Source organism: Rhinolophus ferrumequinum, chromosome 3, assembly GCF_004115265.2.
Source record: "Rhinolophus ferrumequinum isolate MPI-CBG mRhiFer1 chromosome 3, mRhiFer1_v1.p, whole genome shotgun sequence".
Taxonomy (NCBI): domain Eukaryota; kingdom Metazoa; phylum Chordata; class Mammalia; order Chiroptera; family Rhinolophidae; genus Rhinolophus; species Rhinolophus ferrumequinum.
The window spans coordinates 91,149,007-91,176,692 of record NC_046286.1 but is presented as its reverse complement, the minus strand read 5'-3'; the positions used below and the strand labels follow the sequence as shown (position 1 = coordinate 91,176,692).

At 33.6% G+C, this 27,686-nt stretch overlaps 1 protein-coding gene across 4 annotated transcripts in view; it reads right to left on the bottom strand.

The window, feature by feature from the left end:
• Window positions 1-27,686, bottom strand: part of STXBP5 (syntaxin binding protein 5) — a 163,678-nt gene that overhangs the window by 63,316 nt on the left and 72,676 nt on the right. For all 4 annotated transcript variants that reach the window (XM_033098940.1, XM_033098931.1, XM_033098951.1 and 1 more), the window contains exons 9-14: window positions 19,905-19,983; window positions 4,977-5,131; window positions 3,705-3,777; window positions 998-1,145; window positions 716-783; window positions 422-462 (exon numbers count right to left, since the gene is read on the bottom strand). In XM_033098940.1, coding sequence (XP_032954831.1) covers window positions 422-462; window positions 716-783; window positions 998-1,145; window positions 3,705-3,777; window positions 4,977-5,131; window positions 19,905-19,983 — 564 coding nt within the window. The remainder of the gene's footprint in view (window positions 1-421; window positions 463-715; window positions 784-997; window positions 1,146-3,704; window positions 3,778-4,976; window positions 5,132-19,904; window positions 19,984-27,686) is intronic.

The window sequence follows — 27,686 nt, the reverse complement described above, 5'->3', positions numbered from 1 at the left end:
GCAAAAATCAGCCATTCAAAGCATTTTTTCCTTTTTTGCTATTATATAACCGGATATATTTCAAAAAGACAACACAAATTTTGTGACATAAGTTTAGAATCACATATTTAAATTATTCTACAAATTCATGTCGATTTGAAACACATTCCCGCTTCTCCTACCTCTGACTTAGGAAGAAGAGAAGTTTTGAAGAAATTTTGAAGAAAGAATTTGAGGACTTCTGTTGAGAACTACTCTTGATTTACTAATTAATATCCTGAAAATATCTTTAATCTATTAAAAATCCTAATACATGATTAATAGGTATTAAGTGTATAGCCTCCAAATGTCAAACTAAATGTTAGTTATGCAATTATTACAATAAAGGTTGTACAAAAGCAATGACTGTATAACATATAACAATAATATTCAATATACTTACTTGCAGAAGCATCCCAGAACTTAACTGACCCATCAGCATGCCTATCAAAAGCAAATGAGTTAAGAATGTGATGAAAAAAAATAGTTTTTCATTCTTTGAAGTACATTGTTATTTAAAAAGACAGTCATCAAAATGAGGAAAAGATAAAATTCACGGTAAATTCGCAGCTTCTAGGCAGTAACTTATTTCTTATTATGTTATAGCATAAAGGAAAGCACTATTTGCCCAATTCATGTATTCTTAATTATATTTAGCTACTATTCATTTATTTGGTGAAAACAGACTTTTACTTACCCCGTAATAATTATTTCTGGGTAACTCTGAGCACCCAAGCCCCAATTACCTCCATTGATGGGCCATTCCTATAAGAAAAGATGATTACATAAAGCAATGTCCAGGCATTCCACACGTCTTCATACATATGACAACAGGAAACAATATATTTTGCTTCCAAAAAGAATCTTCTCTATATTTTCCGTAGAAAAGGTATGCAATGTTATGAAACACTCCAAGGTGATGAATATAAAATACTAATGTATTAATGTAAAATTATATACTAAAACTCGTGTTCAATACCTTTTTGCTGTAACCTTGACGTTTCTGTCTAGCTCCAACTGAATAAAGTGCAGGAATAAGATCCACAGGACAATCAGCAAAATATTCGCAACATGTAACAGGAGATTCATGTATACTCAAAGGGTAGGGATTTTCAAATATAGGATATCTTTAACAACAGGAATAGAAAAATATTTATTAAATTAACAAATTATTACCTACGATAATACAACAATGAAAACTTCTTAAAAATATTTATAGTTTTGGAATGGAAAAATAATTTAAAGCTTGATTAATTTAAAGTTAACATCCTTTGAAGGTCCACCTAACATATTAACATACTACCTGAATTTATATTTTAAAACTTTTAGGATAGTATGTTCTGCTCTATGAAACTTTAGAAATTACAAACATTCCACCCCAGAGATTTAATAGATTTAATTTATGCAAATATGAAAAACATGACATCTTATATAATGACCGCTGCTCAATTAGAAGAGTAAATAGAAAAGCTGCAGTTGGAACTACATACCATGTGCCAACACACCGGACTAAGTGCTTTATATACATATATCTTATTTACTTCATGCACCAAACTTATGATACATGCATTTTACTGAAGAACAAAAGCTCAGAGAGTAATGTTCCAAAGGCATGCCAGCTAGCAAGGAGAAGCAGAAATTAAACTGTGCTCTTAATCATTAAGCTAAAAGATTCTCAAACAACAGACAGATACCTCATTCCTGTATCAGTAAAGTGAATACAGATTTTTAATTATCCTCTTTTTCCATTAGGGTAATTCCTAGTGCAATATTTAATCTAGAAATGCTATCTTGTTTTAGTGATAATCTGAATAAAATTCTATCTTAAATGTTTTTTAGATATGAAATTATGTTAAATAAAGCAAAAAATGCTTTCAAAAATCATAAAATTAATTAAAATCCTAACCAGAAATACAATTATATTTCTTTTCTGGTTTTAAAGTCCGTGGAATGGAGAATGGTTACTGAAAAATATGTGTAAAACCAGAAACTGGCTTCAAAAGTCTAAAAAGTTCAGAGTGGCTAAACGGCAAAAATTAGATATATATTGATCAGCCTACTACTGACAATAACTAAAAAGTTATAGGAGAAAATGTCAGAAAAGTCCTTTCAAAATGAACCCAACTGCCATTGCTCCCTCCTCAACAATACATAAGAAAACAGAAGTCAAACTTAAAACAAACAAAAACGTGCATTAAAAAATGGCAGGCAACTTTTTCTCTTTAAAAACACACTTTATAATCCTTAGCTCAATTATTCTACTACGACTACACATTTAACTGATACCTTTGCTAAATAAAATGCCTAGTCACAAGTTACTTGCACAGTATTTTCTTTAACTTAAATATATGTCAGTACAGAGTGCATGTGAAAAGTCTCACTATTTGAAAATTTACCTAAGTAAAAATATATATAATCATATTACGAATATGTTATTCTAGGGCTGTCTTTTAGAAATAATGTTTTAAATTCCTTTGTTCCACAATGGTATTGTTATTTTCAAAAAAAACAACTGATTATTACAGGTAGCGTGTACTAAGTTGATTTGAATTTAGGAATGCCTTAAAATAGGGAAATAATACTGTTCACTCATACCTCAGGATTTTCCAATCTGAGTACTATTCACATACTGGGTCATATAACTATTGTGAGGGGACTATCCAGTGATGTTTAGTAGCATCCCTGTTCTTCACCACTAGATGGCAGTAGCACAACCTCCTCTCAATAAAAGTGTCTACACAGACAATGCCAAATATCTCCTGGGGGGCAAAATTGCCCCCAGTTGAGAAATACTGAAATATTGAATGGATAAACTCAATTAAAACCCTATTTAATGACTATCTCTCAGGAGATACAAATAGATAGTACAATGTTCTTCCATTCAACGAATTTATAAGTAAACATAGCATCATCTATGTTAGAAAAAGCAAAATATGGCAAATACCAAAAAAAGTTATAAAGGAGTGATGGTGGGAATTTGCAACGAGAAAATGGTTAAGAAAAAATAGGAAAAACTTAAAGAGGAAAAGGCAGCTGACTTTGAAAGATGGACTTTTGATGGCAGTGAAAGAACTGGAGTGTTTGAGCTGATGGAAACTATGTAAGAAAGCATATGGAAGTGTGATGTTTGTTTAACACCCAGTTCAGTTTTTCTAGGAAATCAGGCACCTGCAGGAAGGCAGTGATAAAACAGGTACCCTGAATTCCTACTGTGAACAGTAGCAGGCTGAGGTGTTTTTAAATCAAAAAACAACAGAGAACCACAGTGGTTTAAGGAGAAGAACAGCAAGATTGTTGCTGCATGTGAAATTAACCTAATAGTTTTCATGACACACTGCCGGAGAGTGAATACAGCTGCAAGAGCTTATTCTGGAGGTAAACTGTGAAGGGATCAACTTTGGACATGCTGATGTTGTGTGTCCCCTGTGTACCCAAGTATTAGGCTGAATCATAAAATTTCAGAAATTTAACAAATTTTGACTTAAAGAATGGAAATTCTATTTCATCAACATAATAAGAGGAATTTTGCAGGTAATTAGAAATGTGCACCTGGATCTCTAAACAGAGGTCAAGGTTATGAATATAAATGTAGTGTTTTCAAAGAAATGAAACAGCCCAGCCTATGCTAAAAAAGAACATTTTTTCTCAACATACTAAAATAATCGCTCACCAAATTTTTTTCTTACCCATTTTGTGCTAGATCTATAAGTACTAAATCCTTTTCTAGAAGAACAACCACAGCATACGGTTCCTGAAAATCTGGAATAGGAAAACAATGCATGAACAATAGTTTTAAATACGCAAGAGGACAGCAAATTATATAATAAACAGTTTCTGCTTGGTTTGCATTTTATTTTGCCCCATTCTTTCAAGTACGTAACATTCTCATCTTGTACTGCATATAATTTAAAGATACTACGTTTCAAATGAGGTAAGTCTATATAATAACCTGTATGCGATTATTTCAGTTTTGTAAAGATGAGTAAGACAAGAAGCTCACAGTAACTTCTATGGTATTACAAATTACAAGGCAGGCCATGTATGAGAAACACAAAATTTAAATCTGAATACCCATAAGAACAACTCTCATTATTGAATCTGACAGGAACTCAATGGAGTACTATTATTATATTATAATCTTTTTCTTGGATATATTTATATGTGCCAGCTACCTATAAAATGCATTGCATCTTTACATCTCAATTAGCTTCAAATGAAGAAAGATCCAGACTTAAATTCCTCTTGAAATGCTAGTTGTGATGGTTAATTTTATGTCAACTTGGTTAGAGCATGGTGCCCGGGTGTTTGGTCAAACACTAGTCTAAATGCTTTAGATGCGATTAACATTTAAATCAGTAGACTGAGTAAAGCAGATTATCCTAGATAATGTGGGTGGGGCTCATCCAATCAACCCATCATTGCCTGAAGAGCAAAAACTGCAATTTTCTGAAAATGAAGCAATTCTTGCAAGGTGGCAACATAGAAACCTGCCCGAGTTTCCTACCTTCAGAATTGGGACCCAAGAACGCAACATCTACTCTTTCCTAAATTTTCAGCCTACAGGCTTGTTCTATACATCTTATACGTATCAGCTTCCACAACTTCATGAACCAGTTCCTTAAATTCTCTCCATCTCTATCTCTATCTCTTAATGGTTGTGTTTTTCTGGAGAACTTGGACTGATACACTAGTATATAACAGAATTTTAAAACATTTCTTAATGTGGATTGTTTCGTTTATCCTTTAAAGGTACTTACTGTTAATATGTAATACTAAACAGATTAAGTTTATTAAACAAAATTAACTTCTGAAATAAAATTTACAAAGTTATGAAGGCAGCATCTCTTCCCAGAAGAATGAGCACAATACAATAAGGAAAACTACTTAGATAATATATAGGTCTTTGCGTTGAATAATAGATATTTATGGAAAGTGAGTTTTACAGATGCAAAGCTTACCATTGGGGTACGGTGTTTCACATAGCGTTAGAAAATCAACAATTGAATAGTCCATTTCTAGCACAGCAGTACTTTTCCCATGCATAACTGTTAAACAAGGTCTTCTTCCTACAGTATCATATGACAAACCTCCTGATAAAATAATAAAAGGTTCCCTGGAAATAAAATGCATAGTTAGGATTATAAATAGCATGGTGGAGACTAAGTTTTTTCTTGCTATATCTTAAATTTTTTTATTTAGTGAAATAATCAAACCTTAAATTCTAATATTTTGATGCATTATTTAATTGAATATTTGCATGTGGATTTTTAAACTGTATTAGGTAACACCCAGGTGAATTCCTGAAAATTAACCTATTAATAAGAATGGACACTGACCACATTTGAATTTCACACCTCCTGCTGGTCCCTAATTTTTTTCCCTTTATCTTCTTTACACAGTTGTCAAAAAATTCTCCCTGGGTTTCTGCTGAGAAGTCTCTTGAATGGACTGCCTTTATTTCCAACCCTAAAAACCAGGCCTTCTCAAGAGAAGTTCCAAGAGAAAATGTTAATGGCTTAAGGCATTCATTGTACCTAACGAATTAACTTCTCACTGATGCATCAGAAATGTACTAGCTACAAATCACCCCTAACAAAAGTGAGAAAATAGTCACTCGAATCATTTTCTGTAGTGCTTCATTCTCTCCTGGAACCTTGGCTGGTATGCTCTCACACCACAGCTACCATGCACATTTATCAGTTGCCAGCCTGCCACTTCTGATTAGTCCTACAACTCTGTCTCTCTATTAGTCATTATCAAATCAAATGATTTATCTAGACCCACTTTTTTTTTCATGCAGATAGTCAATTCACTAGCACCATTTAATAGAAAGACCATCTTTTACCCACTGCCTTACAAAATTTATACCTATGTCATTAATCAGGTGACTATATATATGGTTCTCTTTCTCCATTCTGTCTTATTGGTTAGTTGGCTGGTTTGTGTATTCTTGCACCAATATCATAATGTTTTAGCTACTATATCTGATAGTGTAAGACCTTCAGTTTGTTCTTCAAGATTGTTTTATTTGCCCATTTTTACAATGGGATGTTAGGAATTTTTTTCCTATTGCTATGTAAGAATTCCTTATCAACAAAGCATATTAATCCTTGCCTGTTACATATGTTATATCTTTCCTTTTGTCATTTGACTTTTGATTTTATTTATAGATTTTCTTGCCATAGAGAAGTATTAAATTCTTAAAAAGTGAAGTCTATTGATATTTTGTGATTCCTCCCACACACGTTTATGCTTACAAAGTTTTTCCCCAATCCCCATGAAGTTTAAATGTAATGTTTATATTCATGATATGGATAGACCCACTTTTTAAAACTGCATATCTAAATAAGCAAAAGAGGAAAAAAAACAAGTATCTTTTCATGTTTTGGTCTGTGTATATTTCTTTATCATTGACTTGCTTATTCACGTTTTTTGCCATGTTTTTATTAGATTAGTTATCCTTTTCTAATTGGTTTGTAAGAGTTCTTCGCATTGTAAGGAAATTAGTTCTTGATCTGCCATATGTATCTTCTCGTTCGTTGGTGGGGAAGATTTTTATGGTACATTATACAGATGATTTAAAATGTTCCACATACGGTTTTCTTAAATCTCTTCATTTATGATTTTTTGGTAGTTTTTTAATGTTTACTCTATGGCCGGTATATCTATCTTCCCCCCTTCACATTTAGTACAAACAGTAAGCAATAATATGCAATAGATAAAAGTGCTAGTTCTGGAACTACACTGCCTGCATTTTTGAAGTCAGTTCTGGTTTGACTTTCTGTGTGATCTTGGACAAGGCACGTAAGTAACCTCTTTGTGCGTAGCTTCTGCATCTATAAAATGGAGATCGAGTGACAAGTACCTACCCTCAGACAATTATTGAATTAATATATGCAAAGCACAAATTATGCAAAGCACAGTACAGCCTTAGTAAGAATGACCTATTATTATTATTAAAAAAAAAATCACTAGTACCCCTTGTAAAAGGTTCCCTTCTTGTGATTTGTGGGGAAAAAAATGAAAACTTCTAAATTATATTTATTCTTACCTAAAACAATAAACTCAACTAAAATTTACTTAGAGTAGTAGTAGTACTGGTATGTAATTTATACGTAATATATCAATATGACATTAAATAACACAATTGTTTTTTATAAAGATTTTACTCATTCAAAATAATTAAAATAACATATGTATATATGTGTTTGTGTGTATAGTATTTTCTTATTTAAAACTACACCCTCGTGTATCCCAGTTTTCCCTCTTTGCTTTATTATTTTTTCATAGCATTTATTGCTACAATTAATGTAATTATTTTGCTTAGTGTTTTTCTCATGAAAATGTAAGCTCCACAAGGGCAAGGGGTTTTGTTCGTTTTGTTCATTTCTGCATCCAAAACAGCACGAAGTAGGTAAATGGATGAATTAACAGTAATGTATGTTACCCTAATCATTGTCTAGCTTACTATCATTTAGATTTTTCACCACCAAACTAATTCAGCTAAATGACAGTAACCAGAGCTTAAAATTTTGTCCTGAATAGAACTACACCCATACATTCCTTGTTTCAATCTCTTAGCATACTGTGATTATTATGACTGTGTCAGGAAAGAAAATTTAATTTTATTCCACTTTTTGTTACATATAATGAATAAATAGACTATATCTCCTCTCTTCTGTATTTTGAAATAACAGCATACAACTAAATATAACAGACTAGGAAGAAGCGTGGAGTCCAAACTTAAACTTTTAGAGAGTGGGATGCCTGGGCGCGATATTTTATATAAAATATTTCAAGAACAGTCTGATAAGTGTGCTTTTACATATATTCAACTTAAAAAAACAAGTATTATTACTATAAGGACCATGAACAGGAAGATGCTGAGCTAAACATTACAAAATCATATTTCCATGGAGATACTGGGAAAGGATTGCCAGGTAGATGACCAGTTATTAGACAAACTGTTAACATGGTATTAAATAACACCATGGCAATTAGGTAGATTTATTTTCAAAAGGCAGCTAAGTGTTCTGTAGTCTTGTAACAGGAGAAAAAAAATATACAATTAAAAATATGGGTAAGAAATCGTTTGAAAGGAAAACCAAGGAAACATTATTTTTCATAAAAATAAGTTTCCCAAACCCAGCAATAAATGCATGCACATATATTTTTTTAACTTTTCTTATTTTATGTACTGTTGTTAAAAAATCATCTATGTTTGCCAGGCAGGAAATCACCTGACCTATGAACCCCGACAGGTTTTATTTTTTTCATTCTAATGCCCCAGACTTGATGAATAAACATTAATGAAATGAATATCTTACAAGAAGAAATTAATCATAAATAAAATAATAAAATAAAGTTAAATATTTTAACACTAGACAGTGAAATTATAAAATGCAAAGTCTTTGTTGGCATTTGGAATTACATTAAAAGTTCTAGGGATCTAAACTATTTCTAGATAACGTGTGAATTATACAGGTAGATAATCTATTTTTTTTTAAATAAAAGGTTAGCCTTTTTTTAAGTTATAAAAAGGTCTAGAAGTAATATACTTTTTATTCCATTACTTTAAGCAGAATACCTTTTAATGATGGTGGATGTTCCCCAAGACCCTCATTTTTAAGACAGTTAGGAAGGTGTTAATTTGGACATTTTATAATTTTGATTGGACTTTTTAATAGGCTAGACACTTCAGGGAAGTACATATGCTTCCTGCTTCTGATTAACCTCCCTAGCTTGACCTTGGCAGTAGCTTTGGCTAAAGTTGTGTTTCTATAAGAAGCACTCTTTACTTCTACCCAAAAACCCATTTGTATAACCAATTTGTTCAACTCGGTTCCATACACTACCCGTTCCTTCTCTCAAATATTTTTTGAGCACCTATAACCCTGAGAATAAAACAGTATTCTCATGTTTAGTCTAGACAAACAGTAAACACATTATGATAGTGTTATGAAGAAAATAAAATGAGATAGAGTGATGGGCTGACTGTGAGGGTGGGACTTGAGGGATTAACTGTAAGACAGTGGTCGGATCCGAATGAAGAGGGGCCAGCCATTCAAAGATACTGGAGTAGGAGAAGGATGCACCTTCTAGGCAGCAGGAATAACCCCTGCCAAGGCCTCAAGTCCGGAACGAGTCTGGTGTATCTGAGGACCTCAAAAGGCCAGTGTGGCTACAACACAATGAATAAAGTAATACATAGTAATATATGACACAATCCCAGATCTTGTAGACACCTCCTGTTTGCTCTAAGAACCTGTCTCCTCCATTTTATCTCCACGATTACTTTAGTGCAGGCCCTAATAACCTGCAGCTTTTATTAGTACAATAGCACCTGTATAGTTGCTCACTGCCTGAGATATAGTCCCCCTCATTTTGTTTGGGTAATTGCCGTTTCTCCTATAAAACTCAGTCCAATCATTATCTCCTCAGAAAACCCTTTCTGACCCATCCACCACGAATGAGTGGATGTCCTTCCTAAGTTCCTAAGCACCCTTAGCGTACCTCTTTTCAACATTTACCACACTGAGTTGTCATTGTTTATTTAGATACCCTTTGTATTGTGAGCTTCTTCATGACACAGAAAGTATATTTTACCTCTGTACTCCCCTGCTTTAGCTAGGTATCCCAAAAATCGTTGGTCAAATATACATTTTAAATACCACAGACCTACTGCTCAGTGTTTAAGATAAAGTGAGTTAGGTAGATCTATCCTAATGATAAAAATTGCACAAAAATTATGCTTTTGGATTTCGATGTATTATAGTGTTAATATGCAGGTTGTTTAGTATGCATGAGATTTATAAGGACACAACAGTAATTCATATTAGTCCATTACTTTGGGTTCTCTCTAGAATCTATACGAATAAGACAATTTATGCAACAATTAGACATATTTTCAAAAAGAAATCTAAAGTACTTAATGTACTCTTTGTCGTGTGGAATTAATTTTCATTCAACGGACTGCATACAAGTATGATTTCAAAGTTTACCTATGAGAGAACGTTGCATAGTTTTCAAACTATTTACTGAAGACAAGGCCTTGCAGGATATTTGGTCCTGTCTAACACATCCATGGAGACATTTGGTCCATACCCAAACCAAAGGTCATTGAACTTCAGTCCTGTTAAAAATGTCCATGGAGACATCTGGTACATGCCAAAAGGTCACTGAAATTTTGGACCTATCGAAATATCCATAAGCATATGTGGTCCATGCCAAACGGTCCTTGATATCTGGTCCTGTCAAAAATGTCCATACTTAAAAAATGTCCTTGTGTTCAAACAGCCCATAATGTTTATTCATACTTTTGGCTTATAGGATTAATACATTAAAAATACTACCATATTCTATCGGTCCATCAATTGTGTTGTGGCTGTCCTGCCAATAATAACCTTTCTTAATGAATCATGGACCAAATATCTCAATGCATGTTTTAGACAGGACGAAATATGACCAAATATCAACGACCTTTTGGGGTGGACCAAATGTCTCTGTGGATGTTTTGGACAAGACCAAATGTCTACTAATCCAGGGACTTGATCACTATCCTCTAGAAAGACATAATTTAAATCATACAAGCTGATATCTATATATAAGCAGCCAAGTAAAGGTACTAGAACAGTATGTAAACCACAACAAAGATATTCAATTTATGAACAGATCTTACGTGAAATCATCTTTAGGAATGGGAAAAAATGTAAAGTAGGATGAATAATGATGAGAAATCTATCCTTAAATTAGCTTGAACAATCCATAAAGCTTTAAGGATGCACCAGAGAACTAATTTAGATGCTGAATAAGGCATGGCTCTAAAAGATGAAATTGTAGGAAAGCTCAGAATGAACTTTAGTAGTAGGAAAATAGGAAGAACAAACTAGAGGCAGTATCAGAAGGGCACACCTGAATAGCCTTAACAAATAAGTAACAATTTTGAAAACAATTAGATTTGAAATGAAACTGTGCCCTTTTACAAATAATACACATTAAAAAACTACAAGGTTTTTAATTCTGTTTTAGGATTTAAAAATGGAAGAATTGCTACCAAGTAAGTATCAACCACTAACATATTTATCTTGTTAAACTCATAAGGTAGTTTCTAGATAGAGGGGCACAGACAAGCATAAGAGTAATTTCTGGTCCCTCCAAAACATCAACGCTTAGCTGGATGACTGTGTACAAAAAATTAAATTGGAAAGTTTCTATGAGTCACTGCTGCTTTGCATGCAGATACAAACAAATTTAACTTCAACCCCTTATTATCACAGCAGGTTGCCTTTCCAGTAACAGCAGTCATTTAGGTGTTCACAATGTGGTTACAGAATTTAAGATAATTTTACAGAAAAAGTGCTGATTGTTTAAGGTTAGTGAATTAATAAAACAAAAATAATCCCACATTCATAGGACAAGTGAAACTGTTATATTTTATACTCAGTTTTAAGCATACACAGATATTTTCAAAAAGTAATGTGCCAATTTGTCAAGATTCATAAAAATCTTTCATCTTCAAAATTTCACAACTTGAAATTGTAAAGAAACAATTCAACAGATTTTACTATTGTACTATGTATAATATAAGAAAGGATATGTGCACTCCTACATTTTTATCAGTAATATTTAAAATCTGATTATCTATATCAAAAAAGCTAAATGTTCAACAAAAGGGAAGAATGTATGAATAAACTACACAGCCCTTAAGACTATTTAAAAAACTGATAAAAACTAGTAACACTTTAGACATGTTATGTTAAAAAAAAATACCAAACTGAATGTGCTCTAAGAATCAAGTGAAAATGGATATATATCTGAAAAGAGACTTAGGGAAAATGAACAAATAAAAAAAAAATTGTTTGAGAATGGTGGAATTACAGGTAATACACTTCTCTTGTGAGGATTTTATTAAATGTTATAACTTAAAAAACAAAAAATCTAGATACTTTTTAAAACCACTTCAGAGAATAAGATATTCACAGTGGATAAAATGAGATTAATATAATTGTGGACTAATTAAATATACATCTTTAAAAGAATTTTTCCTTTGAAATACCATGAAAACAGTTTGCCAATCTGATATTACCATATTTGTCACTACACTCTGTATTCAAGTACTGCTAAAATGTACTTTATGCTGAAGAATTTTCTGCTTCCCAGGCTACGCAAAAAAACTATACAAATTAAGTCAGAATATTCTTATGACTCATCCACTCAACAAGCATTTACTAAGTGCTTAATGTGTGCTGCTCATTGCAGCAGGGGCCAAGAAGTCTCCTTTTCCGTCATTTAATTCTCCCGCGCCATTCATCCTTTAGCCAGCATATTCCCTTGTACTGCACTTTTTATTCTTGTCATCTACTTCACCTAGTTCAATGTTCCATTTCAGGACCCAAAACTTATCTTAATCCTAAGACTTTTGGTTCTGTGGCCAAAAATCATTTCTAAAAGAATGTATCTGGATCATATAATCACATGATAATGCCGTTAGTATTTAAAAAAGAAAGTTATCTTCTCTATCTATACTTTGTACTCATCATAAGAAATTTGCTCGAAAACTTTCTTCCAAAATTATTCCCTTTTCATGTTCAGTGTCTCCAATGCCAACAGCTCATTCTTTTCTGCCATTAATCATACGAGATCTTCGTTTGTTTAAAGTAAAAACAAAAAACTGTGTCTTATTCTTCCTGTGACACATAATTGCTACTTATATTTACTGCTGAATTCACTGAATACATGTTCTACACCAGTACTTTCTATTGTGAATCCACCATTTCTTTTCTTCTTTTAATGTCCCTACATTGGCACATGTTTGAAATGATGCTAATAAAGTATTCTTACAAATGAATCCTTCCTACAATATAAATCTCCTAATCTTTCTTGTTATTCTAATCAATCTTTCTCGAGCAGCAAGCAAAACTTAACATACTCTCTCCTTATAAACACTTCAAGGACGTGATATTCTGTGTTCCTATTTTTTTCCTTTTTAGAAAAGAATCTACTGTTTAGAATCGACTAGTCCTGCTTTTTATTTCTTCATTTTTGGTCTCTTTCAGGATAAAATACCAGCGCTGGGAGTCTTGGCTCTAAAGCGTTCTGAATTATCAGGGAACCATTCTGTTTGTGCTCCTTTTTCTTAGATTCAAGCTACATCACCTCCATTTTAGCAACTGCCATTGGTTGAATGTAGTTCAAGAGCTCCATACGTGTTCACTGTCAAAGTTAACAAGTAAAACTTGCAAATGATATCAAAACGGATTTTTGTATCAGTAGACTTAAAAATGTGATATTAGTTTTACTTTAGCGGTAATAAATTAAAAACGAATACAGGTAAAAGCTTAGAAATAGAGGAATCTTAGCACTTTAAATTGATAGAAACCATAGACAAAACTCAATATATAGCATACACTCATATAGCTACTAAATGAGGTATTCTAATGTCAGAAGGCAGAGCTCTCAATCTAGTATTCTTAGTTTTCTAGATATATGGGATTATACCATAAAAGTGTTACGGCATGTTAAGTCAAATGTTATCTTAAAATTAAGAAAGTGAATGAGAATTTATCCTCGTTAAGTAAAAGGTTTGAAGAATAAGATTGGGAGAAAATGTTCTAGTTTTGAGAGAATGAAGATAATAAAGATAAATCTGAGGTAAGTCTTAAGAAAGACTCCCTCTGAAGATAGTCATAAAATGAGAATTAGCCAATGTAAGACTGAAACTTTCTGATCCGACATAATAAAAAATAACACGAAAACAGGGAAGGTTATGTGATGAAGAATTTGAAATTTTACGAGTCCATGGACTCAGAGGTCTACACCCATTAGGGGAAATAAAACATAAATCTGCCCGTGGATATTTCCTAAACAGGTATAAGACCCAGTACTATGACCAAATTGGGATATCATAAAATCTAAGCTGGACTTAATGAATTCAGAATTGAATTTGTAGCCTGGAAGTGATCTGTGAAGCTCTCTGGTCGTCTGAGTAGCTGGGGTGCCTTGTGTGGACACCCTGTTAGAGGCACAGACAGCTCACAGTTCACATTAGTGAGTAACTCACATTGAGCGTGATTTAATGTTAAATTGAAGGTGATCTGGTAAGTAGGAAACTTAAAGGTGAGTTCTCTTCTTGGCATACTGAGTGACTTGTAAATCATTAGGATGATTCTGTCCTAGCCCACGCTACCTGTGACAATGTTCCGTGTACTGATTAAAAGCTCCAGCTCCAGAGTCAACCTGGACTCCAATTCCAATTCTGTGACTTCTTGGGACAAGTTAATTGAAGCTTTCTATGACTCTATATCCCAAAACAGAGTCAATAAAAGTCCCCATTCCACAGGGCTGTTATGAGAATTATGAAAGTCAACACCTTCAAAATGCATAGGAGAATATATGGCATATGGTAAGCGAATAACGGATATTCACTTAATCTACTAATATTTTTCTTCTTGGTGCTTGGAAGCCAAACTATTGAGGTGAGGGTTTTGAGGTAAAGATATAAGATACTATTTTTGTCTCAAGTAAGGATATGAAAACTGCTAAGATAATACAAAAGGAAACTGCTTTTGTCTCTGAAAGCAGGCATACTGTTCAAATGAGTTTCTCCTCTTGTTGCTATGGCTTAGCAAGAGTTGGGATGGAAGACAGAATGAATATGAAACATTTTCTGACTAATTTATTGGTGGTAAGAGAATGAGGAGAGCAGAGGCTCCATGTATGATAAAAGGAAGGCAATACAAACATATTTACTAATGTAAAGACTATTACTAAACCTGTGAATCCAAAACATCATTGTCAACAATCAACATATCTGTGAATGAGCTGAAGAAGTTTCTTCCTCTGCAGTTTTGTAGCAGACAATTTAGCAGAGCAATTGTTGCTGGGGGTTCTGTCGGTATGAGTATGATCTTGGGGATTGGTGCTTAATGTGAACAGAGAGTAGGTTTCATTAAAAAGGGAAGTGCAGTGTAGTTAAGAGTACAGACTTAATTAAATCTGGGCTCTGCCACTTATGAGCTGTATGACCTAAGACAAGTTACTCAAGCTTTCTGCTTTAGTTTCCTCACCTGTAAGACAGAGATAACAGTGATACCTGCCTCATAGGGTTGTTGCTAAGGTTACATAAATTAATATGTGTACAGCACAGAGAACAGTGTCTGTTAAGCACAATGTGAGTGTTAACAGATGTGGCTATTAAAGAACAATCTACAGTGAAGGAGAAAAAAATAATATGAGAGTGAGCCCGTGTTCTGGGGAAACAAGCTTTGTGCAGAAGGGTGTTTGCTTTGGGGCTTCGGAAAGTTGGGATTCTTTCATTGGAAACAAGGCCCTGGGAACAGAAGAGAAAACTTTGTGGTAACAAGTCTGCAGGGGTATGACTGAAATAGACGTTTAGATATTTTCAGAACTAGAGTATCACAAATGTGCCCTGAGTTTTTGCTATAGTCCGTGTTTTCATATTCTTATATAGGTAATCCACCTACAACTTTTAGTCCATATATAAAATTAAAATTTAAGAAATCACCTTTCCTTCTAAAATACATTCTAGCATCAGAGGAGGTGGGGAAGATAAATAAACCTAAAAACCCAAAATCTGTTCCTTAAAGATAAACTTAAATATATCATGTTTGTAGTGTGTGAATATCAAGGTTCAGCAGACTATGGTGTACTGCCCATTTCTGTATGGCCTGCAAACTAAGAATAATTTTTACATTTTTAAATAGTTGAAAATATACACAATAGTATTTCATGACACATGAAAGTTACAAATTTCAGTGTTTATAAATAAAGTTTTATTGGAACTCAGCTGCGTTCATTCACTTATGAATTGTGTATGATAGCTATTGGGCTACAGTGGCAGAGGTGAATAGTTACAACTGACCTCTGACATGTATGTCCTGCAAGACCGAAAATATCTACTCTCTGGCTCCAAACAGAAAAGATTTACCACAGCATATGTTATAATGAAAGGGCGTAAATTAATCTCTCCAAATATGACTAAATTGCCAAATTGAATTGTGATAATACTCACTTTTAGGTTCCCTAACAGAGATGCTTCTCCCCAAACTGGTGATTTTTGGAACGGTGGTCCATTTCTTAAGAGAAACTAACTCTTCTAATACTCTGTAGTGCAGAACTCTAAGGAGTTCAATGGAGTGAAGACCTGTTTGAAAACTTGAACCCATTCAGAGTTGCTTCTTGTTGAAAAATTGACCCTGCCTACAACTTCTTATGTAGTCCACTAGTGAAAAAAAAGTACAGAAGTACAGAAAAAGAACTAGAATTTAATCACTTATCATGTGCCAAACACATTATTTCTTCCAGTTATTCACAATAATTTTATGAAGTTGGAATTACTATCCCTATTTCACTGAGGTAAGGAGAGAGGGGCAGTGAGGTGAAGCAACTTGTTGAAGATAATACAGTAAGTGGCAGAACAGGGAGCTGAACCCAAACCTGGCAATCGAAAGCCTCAGTTATTTAAAGTTACTAAATCAGAAAGTTTCAAATATTATGATTATGACTTATCGTCAGAAGTGCATTTAACTTCATGATACAATATAAAAATATGTAAATACATACAACTGAACAAAAATTTCATGAACCAATACTTACCCTTAAAATGTGCAGTGCATTCTGCTATTTCCTACTCTAGTCTGTCAGTTAAAAAATCAATGGTCGCAACCAAAAAAGTTGCTTTCCCAACCCACTAATAGATCGCCATTCATTACCTGATGTCTTAAATAAAAAAAATTAACTGCCTTAAATCGTAGTGTTTCTCAATCTAGGGAATAATTTTAGTGAGATTCCCCTGCTTTGTGAAAGCAAAATCATAGAATAACTACATTTTAGATGTTTTGTTAGAGATTACCAAATACTGCTTGGAGACAACTGATATGAGAGACTGGTTTAAAGAGTACGCTCCAAGTGCTTTACATGTATCTGTTCAATTCTGAGGTAGATAATAATATCCTCATCTGACAGAAGAGACAGGCACAGGAAGCTGAGTTGATTTGCCCAGGTTGCACAATGAGTGAGCAGCTGAGGCAGGATGCAGACCCGGGGTCTGGCTCCAGAGGTCAGTCTTAATCACTTCACTCCAGCACCATTTGCTGCAGGACGTCACACCTGGGTCACATTCGGTTTTCAAAGAGACAACTTCAACAGAATTGACTTAACTTTTAACTTGATTTTTTTAAAAAAACAACTGGCCATGTAAAGAATAGTGCCATATCTTTAATAAAAGTGCTGTTAAAATGCCATAGTAATGATACTGTCACTGTTCCCTATGTCTGATCTTTATATGCTGCATTTTATTAGAAAATAAAAGTTACACAACATCTTGATTCCATTTTTTTTGTGTCAGAGTTTACCTGTGTCTCAGAGTTAAACTATGCTTTTATCATTAACAGATAACAGCTAATTCATTATGGCTATGCTTTTCTATACACCAGCCTATCATTCTCTTCCTCACAACACTAGGCTAGGAGCAGGACAATTAGAAGTGAAACAGTTATGTCCCATGCTTTCTTTCATTGAGCTCAATATTTAACGGGGGAGATGTGCATTAAACAAATAATTTCATTATTAATGACAACTATACGCTCTACAAAGGAAAAACACACCGTGCTTTGGGAGTATACTATTGGGGGAGACCCAATCTAGTCAGTGTGGCCAAGACATCCTTAAAGTGTGACATTTATGATGAGCTATAAAGGACAAGAGGGACTCCTTCTGCCTAGAATGATTTCTAGGTAAAGAGAAGAAAATGTAGAAGATACTGAGGTGGGAAGGATGGCTCCTCTAATAAACTTTGGAAATTTGTCAACAGGAACTGATAGAACACCTTCTGGTGGCATGCGTCCAAGACACTTGCTAGGAACAGGAAAAAGGTGAGAGTTCCAGCTTACTTAACTGAGGGTGATTCAGCTCCAGGTGGGAGGGGTAGTACAGTACTTCTCACCTTGGCTACACATTAGAATTCTGGGGAGCTATCGCAAGGAAAGAGGCCATGGAGTGAGAAAAAAGAACCCGTTTAATTTACTGAATATCCTATCCAAGGTAAAAAAAAGAAATTGGAAAGCTAGAAAAGACTAGCTTTACAAGAAGGTGATCCTATTGATCTATTTTATAGTATCTACAAATGCACATAAAACAGCCAGACTTCTTTTTTTCTTCTTATTTCTAATTCTACCAAAGGAAAAGTATTGCTGCCATCCTGGAAGAAACCAGCAACTCATAAATATTACTTTCATACAGGAGTGAAAATGAGAACAGGTAGAGCAAAGAGAGGGGAAAAAAAATCTTTCCTGCACTTTTTCTTTGTTGACCATCAATATTTGTTAAAATGAATAGATAACTCAGAAGACAATTAGTATTGTTAGTTTAAATGTTTACTTTCTGTTTATTTATTTTCTGTTGTATTATTTTCTGTTGTATTATAAATACAGGGTTTTTTGGTTTCATCCCATCCTGCATTTTTTTCTTTTTTTTTCTGCCATGCTTTTATTACATTTGTTTGCCATAGGACAAATAAAGCAAATTGAAAAAACAAACAAACAAAAAAAAACAATTGGTGGTAGGAGGTTTTCTAATAAAAACATGGGTAACCATTTATAGAAAGTTTATTATGTATCAGGCACTCTGTGAAATGTTTTGAATACATAATCATCTCAATTCATCACAACCTTTTGACCTATTATCACATTTGTGTCATCAATGAGGAAATTGAAACACAAAGAAGTCAAATAACTCTGTGCCAAAGGTCACCTAGTGAGGGATGCCATAGTCCATTAAATCAATGCTATTCCTCTTGGAATTCATTCAACCTATTGTCTGAGCACAGTCTATCTGGTGGATCCCAGGGGAAGGTTAAACAGGATCAGGAGAAAAAAACAGCAATCTTATGATTGTTCAGCCTACTGTCTTTTCCTAAATGTGAATAGGATTGAGTTTAATGAGATTCATTCAAAGAAATACACCAGCTGTTCTAAACTTTAGTGTGCATCCGAATCTCTTGTTGAGTCTAGCTAAAACACAGACTGCTGGGCTCCATCCACAGACTTTCTGATTCAGTAGGTCTGGGGTGGAGTCTGAGAATTTGCATCTCTAACAAGTTCTCAGCTAATGCTGCTGGGTCCGGGAACCACAATTTGAGAACCATTGGCCTATATACATATAGTACAGAAATTTACTCTTACATAGCTCTAGTAAATAAAACCACACAGTGTGGGATTAGAATATAAATAAAAGGGCTACTTTAGAGTTTAAAGAGATGGGGAATTTTCAAAAAAAACATTAAAAATTTTTCCCTAAATTACATGTGTAATATAACATTTGATGCATATGAAAAATATAAGTAAAATTGTAAAAAAACCATATAATTCTTATACCTAATTCATACATAGTGGCAATCGATGTCTTCAAATACAACTAATTTCCTTTAATATTAAACTCTATTTATTTTTATAATTGCTAAATATTCCTATGAGATTTAATTTTTGAAGAATACATATAAACTTTTGTAATTAACATATATACTATAAATAGGTTAAATTTTAAACCTTTTTTTCTTCATTGCTATTCCACAGTTGTCACTAGTGAATAAACACTATGTTAACTGAAGACTAATCTAACAGAATGTATGAAGTTTGATGAGAAAAGCAATTCAAACTTTCCAAGATATATAGTAAAACTGCTAGACAGGGACAATACAAAGAATGATTTTATTGTAAATTTTGCAATTTTAGTTAATTTGTAAAGAAAACACAATTTAAGATTAAGCTAGACCATTCTAAAGTAAGCCTTCAAAAATAATGATAGACTAGCCTTCAGTGCTATTTGAGCAATTATATACAGTGAATATAGGCAATGAAGTAAAATCTTACCCAGATCTAGTCGTTTTGAATTCCACCTTGAGGATAGGTTTGCATGGTTCTGGCTTCTTTCCATCCTTTAACTGTTTTCCTAAAATATATTTTCCTGCATTAAATTCTAAAATTCTAAGTTACCCTAATTTCTTACATTGATAGTTTATAAAATGAAAGTGAAATATAATGAAATCCACCATGAAACATTTTAAAGTGATTTTGAAAGAAGTACTGAATACAAAATACGATATTTTAAATGATTAAGTTTGAAATTCAGTGCTGAAACGTAAATAAAATGAATAACTTAGTAACAACTTTTATGTGATACACTAGTAATTCTAGTGAGAGACACTGATAGTCTTCCCAATGTTCTTAATTACAAATAAGCAAAATAGAATTTCAATTTGCTAAATGAATTCAAGTTTTAAAATGCCTAGATTTGAGAAAAATAAATCTAAATCAGATTTCCACCCAAGTGTGACAAGCTACAAAATTAAACCCTATGCTAATAAATTCATTTATATTTATTTTCCTAAAGCAAAATCCATCCATTATAATATCTGGAAGACTGCTAAAATACACCAACCTCTATATGTCAGGGACTCATATTGTCAAATAATTTTGATTATTTTGAAAACTGTTTGTTGATTTGTTATCTACTTCTACACGTTCATTATAGAAACAACTCAGAAAAATATAAAGTAAATAAGACATCTATTCCCATTTCTTGGAGATTAATCATTCTAAACAGTATTATTCTTAGAGATCCCAAACACACAACCCTACCCCAACACTTATCTTCCTTCCCAGCTTCCCCACTCCACAGTCCCTGGCTCATTCTAATACACTTTATGTTTTGTTTGTTGTTTGCCTCATCAACAAGAATGTAGTTTCCATAAAAGCAAAATGTTTACATGTGTATGTGTTTTCTGTTGATGTATACACCTGCTGACAAACATTGTTTGGCACACAGTACAGTGGGTACTCAATAACTATTTAATGAGTGAATAAATTAATCATTTTTCCTTATGATTAATTCCTACAAAAGGGATATCTGGGTAGAACTATATTCCAGAAAGATTTTACCAATTTATATATCCATCAGCAGTGTAAATGAGTATTATGACACACTTTACACAAACAATGCTATTTTATTTTCTGATTTGATAAGTGGAAATTCATTTTAATTTGTATTGTTTGAATTTTTAACTAAATATTCTTAGGCTTCCTGGTCATCTATATTTCTTCTTTTAAAAATAGCTTATATCCTTTACCCATGCTTGTATGTCATCTCTATATTTGAAAATAAATTTAATATCAAAAGGTCATTAACACTGTACCTATCTCATGCATTACAAATATTTTCCCGAGTGTCAGCTGTGATTAAATTCTTAGAATTTTTTTTAAATGCACAGAAGTATACATTTAAATAATCAATTCTATCAGTCTTACCATGTTTCCAGTTACGAAAACTTAAAATCCCAAAATGTCAATTCTTCCACAATTAATTTACAAATTTTAGGTAATCCAACAGCTTTTCTTGGATTGGGACAAAATGACCTTAAAAGTTCACACCGGACTCGATGCCTATGAATAGCTAAGGAAACTATGAAAGGAGATTAACTTCCAAAATGACAGAATAAGAACATCAGTGAACTGGCTTTCCCACAAAAATTGAAATACTAGCAAAACAACTAAATTTAAAAACTTCAAAACTAGGGAAATTAACCAAAGCCACAAAACGAGGAGAACACTGTGTACCCAATAGGAACAACTGCACCTCAGTAAGACAAGGTGGGCTGTGACATTTTGATGGACGGTTAATTCCCACAGCCCTTGCTCCCCAGCTCACGGCCAGGTAGAGACAAGAAAAGCCAGTACTATCAGCCAATACAGAAGATTGAAAGTTCTATCAAAAGCAGCTTCCCTAGAGCACAATCAATATTTTGTCCCAACTTGCAGTTCCCTGGAAAACTATATTCCAGGTATTGTAAAGGTATTGTAGCAATTCAATGGACACAGACATCACCTGGGGAGACAAAAGGTCCTACCCTCGAGGACATCATAGAAATAACAGCAATCTGCTAGCAATATCTAGTTGCTGCCTAAGGCTATGGTTTCAGCTGAGACAAGAGCCTGACCAGGAATTTAAAAGAAAATCCTGAAGAACTAGACATATTCCTGGGGACCTAAAAGGCTGCACGCATATGTAAGGCTGTGTGCATGCCCAGGAAAGACCTAGAAAAGATGCAAGTCAAGGTCCTATTCACTCATTCTGGCTGACTTTGAGACCTTGTGCAAACGGGGGGAAAAATTAAATGGCAGAAAGTAAAATGAGCTATAAAACCTTCTGCTGGCAGGAACATTGGAAAAAAGGTCATACATGGTTGGTAGAAATGTGAAGAAGGCAGTCTTCTTGGTAAGCAATTTGAGAACATTTATTAAAAACAGAAGTACGAAAGAACCAATTCCAATATAATATGTACAGGATGGTAATGGCAGGAAATTTGTAGTGATTAAGAAATGAAAATTAGGAAATGCTCACTAATTTGGGATGGCTAAATAAATTGTAAAAATTGTGACACAAACAATTGGCTGTTACACAGCCATTAAAATGAAGGAATTAGAGCTATGCCAGATGACATGGGGGATTTTCCTAAAGAAGAGTGGATTGAGAAAAGCAAGATGCAAAAAAGGCTAATATAATTCTATTTTACGTAAAACAATAACCAAAACCAAATCTCATGCGTTTATATATGTGTGTGTTAACATATATGATTATAGAAATATATGTATTTTAGAAGAACACCTGTAAGATTTTTGACATAACTTAGCTGGTGGAACAGGAAAAGGGATTGGGCTGCTAATGTCGGTGGAAGGTTGAGGGAGAAGGGACTTGTATGATACGATCCCATTTGTGTATAATGATGGTGTGTGTGTGTGTGTGTGTGTGTGTGTGTGTGTGTGTGTGTGTGTGTGTGTGTGTAAAAACTATCAGTCTTTTTTTGTCTTTCCTCTTTCTGGTTTCATGCTTAGGAAGTTCTCTACACAAAAATCGTAATTTTTCCCCCCATTTCTGGTAATTGTTTTATAGTTTCATTTATTATATTTATTTATTTTCTGAAGAATATTTTGGTATAGGGAAGGTATTTTTTCCTCTAATAATGAATAAATTATCAGTTATTTCAGTGCAACTTTTATAGTGCTTTTGAGCTGTAACTGCCAGAGAATAAAGTGCACATATTTAAAGTGTACAATTTGACAAGTTGTGATATAGGTATGTACCTGTCAGCACTCTTTATTGAACCATCATAGCTTTTCCCACTAATAAGAAATGCCACCTTTATTATATTAAATTTTTATGAATACACACATATCAGCTGGTATTGGAACATCAAACCGTGCCTTAACCTAAGATCCTAGGGGATGACTTCTTCACCTCTTCATACAGAAATGATGGTGTAGTAGAAACTTGAACCTCTGCCATCCCAATATACAGAGGGTGTCGAAAAAATGTATACAGATTTTAAGAAAGGAAAAAACTATTAAAATTGTAATATTCAATATGTACCAATAACAAAAGATGAATGCAAGTCACGTTTGACTTCTGCAATTACAACAGGTGCTCAAAGTGGTTCCCATCAGCATCCAGACACTTCTGATTACAGTGAACTACTGCTTGAGCAACACTGACTAAAGTGTCCACTTGTATACACTTTTTTGACACCCTCGGTATAACAACCAAGAAGTGATTAGTTATAGAGGTAACAGAATAAGGGATTGGGAAGGACTGCCGGGGGAGAAGACTAGATTGTTGAGGTGGGAGAAGGAATTAAGGGAAGGAAAAAAAAAAAGCACGGAAAAGAAGGTTTAAATCTGAAAAGCAGTCCCTTGTGCAGTACAAGGAACAAAGTTCAGAATTTCAACATCTATTTTAATCTATTCAGGGACATACAACCTTTCAGTAAAGAATCAAATGTTGGCTCTGAAGAAAGCCAACCTCAAGTCTTTATCTTCTACTACCCAAAGCTCTAATGGAAGTGTCCAACTGATAGAATTTAGAATTATAGATCTGAATTTTACATTTATTTTCAAAAATTATTGTATTACATATTTTTTGATGAAGTAAAACAATGATTCACATACAACTCAATTTAAACTATTTCAATATTCACCAGCAATCCTTCAGTGGCTGAAACAATTTTTAAAGAAGGGCATTGGGTGTTATACCTGCTGAACCTTTTCCATAAAACCTGGCTAGGTACAAAAATCTTAACTTTTTGTTGCTCAATAGTCTTTTAAAATTGCTCTATGTGTCTAGCATTTATGGTTATAATAAAATTTAAAGCAGTCTAATTTTTATTTATTTATATGTACACTTTTTCCACCTCTGCAAGGATGCTAAAAGTGTAGTTTCATTATCTCCGTAAATCAAAAATGTTGCAGTTTGTATAGTGATCTTTCTTCATTAATCTTGCTTGAAAATTAGTCCTTTTCATCTGCATATTCAGATTTTTTCAACTCAGGTTTTTAAAATTATACCACGGATTATTGCTTACATTCCAGAAAGGTTAATTTATTCATCTGTAATCCAAGACTAAGCATTTTCTAAATGAAATCAAGTAATAAGGCACTAGCTAAGATTTTCTAAAGCCATATAACTGAAAGGATGTTTAGAGAAATCACTAGATTTCACCACTGGGTATCATTTTATTTCTTACTTGCTATGCCACTAGAGTAGCAAAAATCTGTGCTTTTTGTTTCAACTATCTGTGAACTACCTTGGTAAGTTGTTGAAAAGATCTGGTTAATCATAAAACTTCACTTGATTAATCACATAAACCTCTACATCATATCTGATTTCTTCTTCTCTCTTATATGCCTTATATGCTTCCCATTCCCATAAAAAAACTGGCTGCAATGAATTAATTGGTCCAAGTCCAGAATTTAATTAATGTATATCCATTTCTTCCTGTTTCCTGTCACAATTGAAATCTTCATGATTTATTGTTTAACAATGCAATGGCTCCCTAATTGGCCTCCCTCTTCTATGCCCAGCTCACCTGATACACTACCATCAAAACAATATTTCCAAAATGTAAATGTTTCTCATGGTAAAATCATTTACCAGGTGTCCATCACGAAGTCCAAAATCTTTAGTGTACTATGATGTACACTCATGTCTCTGTATGCTTTTATGTCTTTGTTTACTGCACTTGCCCATAGGAATTCTAAACTCTGATCACATTAAACCATTCACAGTTTTACAAGAACACTGTGCTTTTGATTATGTACCTTCTCATTAAAATGACCTTTTATGCACTTTTGTTATCTCATAACACGCCACTCACCATTTATGATCAAGCTCATATAACTTGAATTTGTGAAATCTTCCTACGCCCTTTATCCAAAAACATACTAGTTCTGTTTCCACATCATACTATGCATGCTTTTATCAGCACTTATCATAATGTATTATAGTTGTCAGTTTATAGATCATTTTCATTCACTGGACTATGAGTTCATCAATGACAGTATATTTCTAGTACTTAATTTCTAGTATATAGGAGGTGATCAATAAATGCCTGTTGAGTAAATGAATGAAGAGGCATTAAAAGTGAGTGAAGAATCATAGAAATCACAAGGACACAGAATAGCCAAATCAATTCAAAGAAGAACAAGGCTGAAGGTATCACACTCTGACTTCACTTCATACCACAAAGTGACAGTAATCAAAACAGCACGGTATTAGAAGAAAAACAGATAGACCAATGGAATAGAATTGAGAATCCAGGGGCAAAAAAACCCACATATATATGGGCAGATAATTTTCAACAAAGATGCCAAAAACAAATAATGGAGAAAATAAGGCCTCTTTAATAACTAGTCCTGGGAAAATTGGAAAACCATATGCAAAAGAATGAAACTAGATTGCAATCTATCACCACATACCAAAAATCAACTCAAAATGAATCAAAGACCTAAATATAAGACCTGAAACCATAAATTGCATAAAAGAAAGCATAGGTACTAAACTCATGGATCTTGGGTTCAGAGAGGATTTTATGAACTTGACCTCGAAGGCAATGGAAGTAAAAGCAAAAAATAAAGGAATGGGACTATATCAAACTAAAAAGCTTCTGCACAGCAAAAGAAACCATCAATAAAACAGAGGCAACCAACTGAATGGGAGAAGATATTTGTAAACAACACCTCTGATAAGGGGCTATTATCCAAAATATAAAGGAACTCACACACTCAACAATAAAAAACAATCTAATTAAAAAATGAGCAGAGGGCCTGAAGACACATCTCATAAGAAGACAAACGACCAACAGACATATGAAAATATACTGAACTTCACTAGGTATTAGGGAAATGCAAACCAAAACCACAATGAGATCCCATCTCACACCTGTTGCAATGGCTATCATCAACAAGACAAGTGATAACAATGTTAAAAAGGTTGTAGAGAACTGACTCCGGGTGGTAAACACACAATGGGATTTATAGATGATGTAATACAGAATTGTACACTTCAAATCTATGTAATTTTACTAACAATTGTCACCCCAATAAATTAAAAAAAAAAAAAAGGTTGTAGAGAAAAAGGAACCTTTATGCACTGCTGGTGGGAATGTAAATTGGTACAGCCACTGTGGGAAACAGTACAAAGGGTCTTCAAAAAAAATAAGAATAGAATTACCATATGAGTCATCAATCCCTCTTCTGGGTATCTATCTCAAAAATACCTGAAAACATTTATCTGTAAAGATATATCTACATACCCCCATGTTGACTGCAGCATTATTCACAATGGCCAACACATGGAAACAACCAAAGTGTCCTTTAATAGATGACTGAATAAAGAACATGCACCGTATATTGCCGTGTATAATGCGCTCCAGTGTATAATGCACACGTTTTTGGACTAAACTTTCAGGAGAAAGTCTTTTGCTTTGATTTTTTAATTCAAAATTTTTATTTGTTTACATTAAGTGGTTGTTTTTTCTATTATAAAGGAATTTTAGCATTTATTTTTTTAACATATTATGGTACAAGAAATTTTATGTAACAAATAATTACAAAACACAAGAACAGATACAAGGTACAAGAAATTTTATGTATCGGTAACAAATTTACGATATTTACCCATCATAGAAGGCCAAGAACTCTTCGTGTTGAAAGTTCATCGTTAAGTTCAACAAAACTGATTATTGTATTCCAGGGTATTACTTTGCATACGGATATTGTTATTGATTTCCAGAGTTACACTTTTAACTTATAAGCATAAATAATTAAAAACATTTATATATATGGAATTAGCAGTACCCATGTATAATGCACATTCGTATTTTTCCCTCACAAATTTGGGCAAAAAAGTGCACATTATACGCGGCAAAATACGGTAGTACATGTATACAATGGACTGTTACTTGGCCATTAATGAAATACTGCCATTTACGACAACATGGATGGATCCTGAGGTTATCATGCCAAGTGAAATAAGTCAGACAGAAAATGTCAAAAACCATATGACTTCACTCACATATGGGATATAAAATTGAAAGCAACAAACAAGACAAACAAACAAACAAAAAAAATCATAGACACAGATAACAGTTTAGTGGTTACCAGAGGGTAAAGGGGAAGGAGGGAGGTAAAAGAGGGATAAGGGGGTCAAATATGTGGTAATGGAAGGAGAACTGGCTCTGGGTGGTGAACACACAATGCGATACATAGATGATGTATTATAGGATTGTACACTTGAAACCTATATAATTTTACTAACCAATGTCA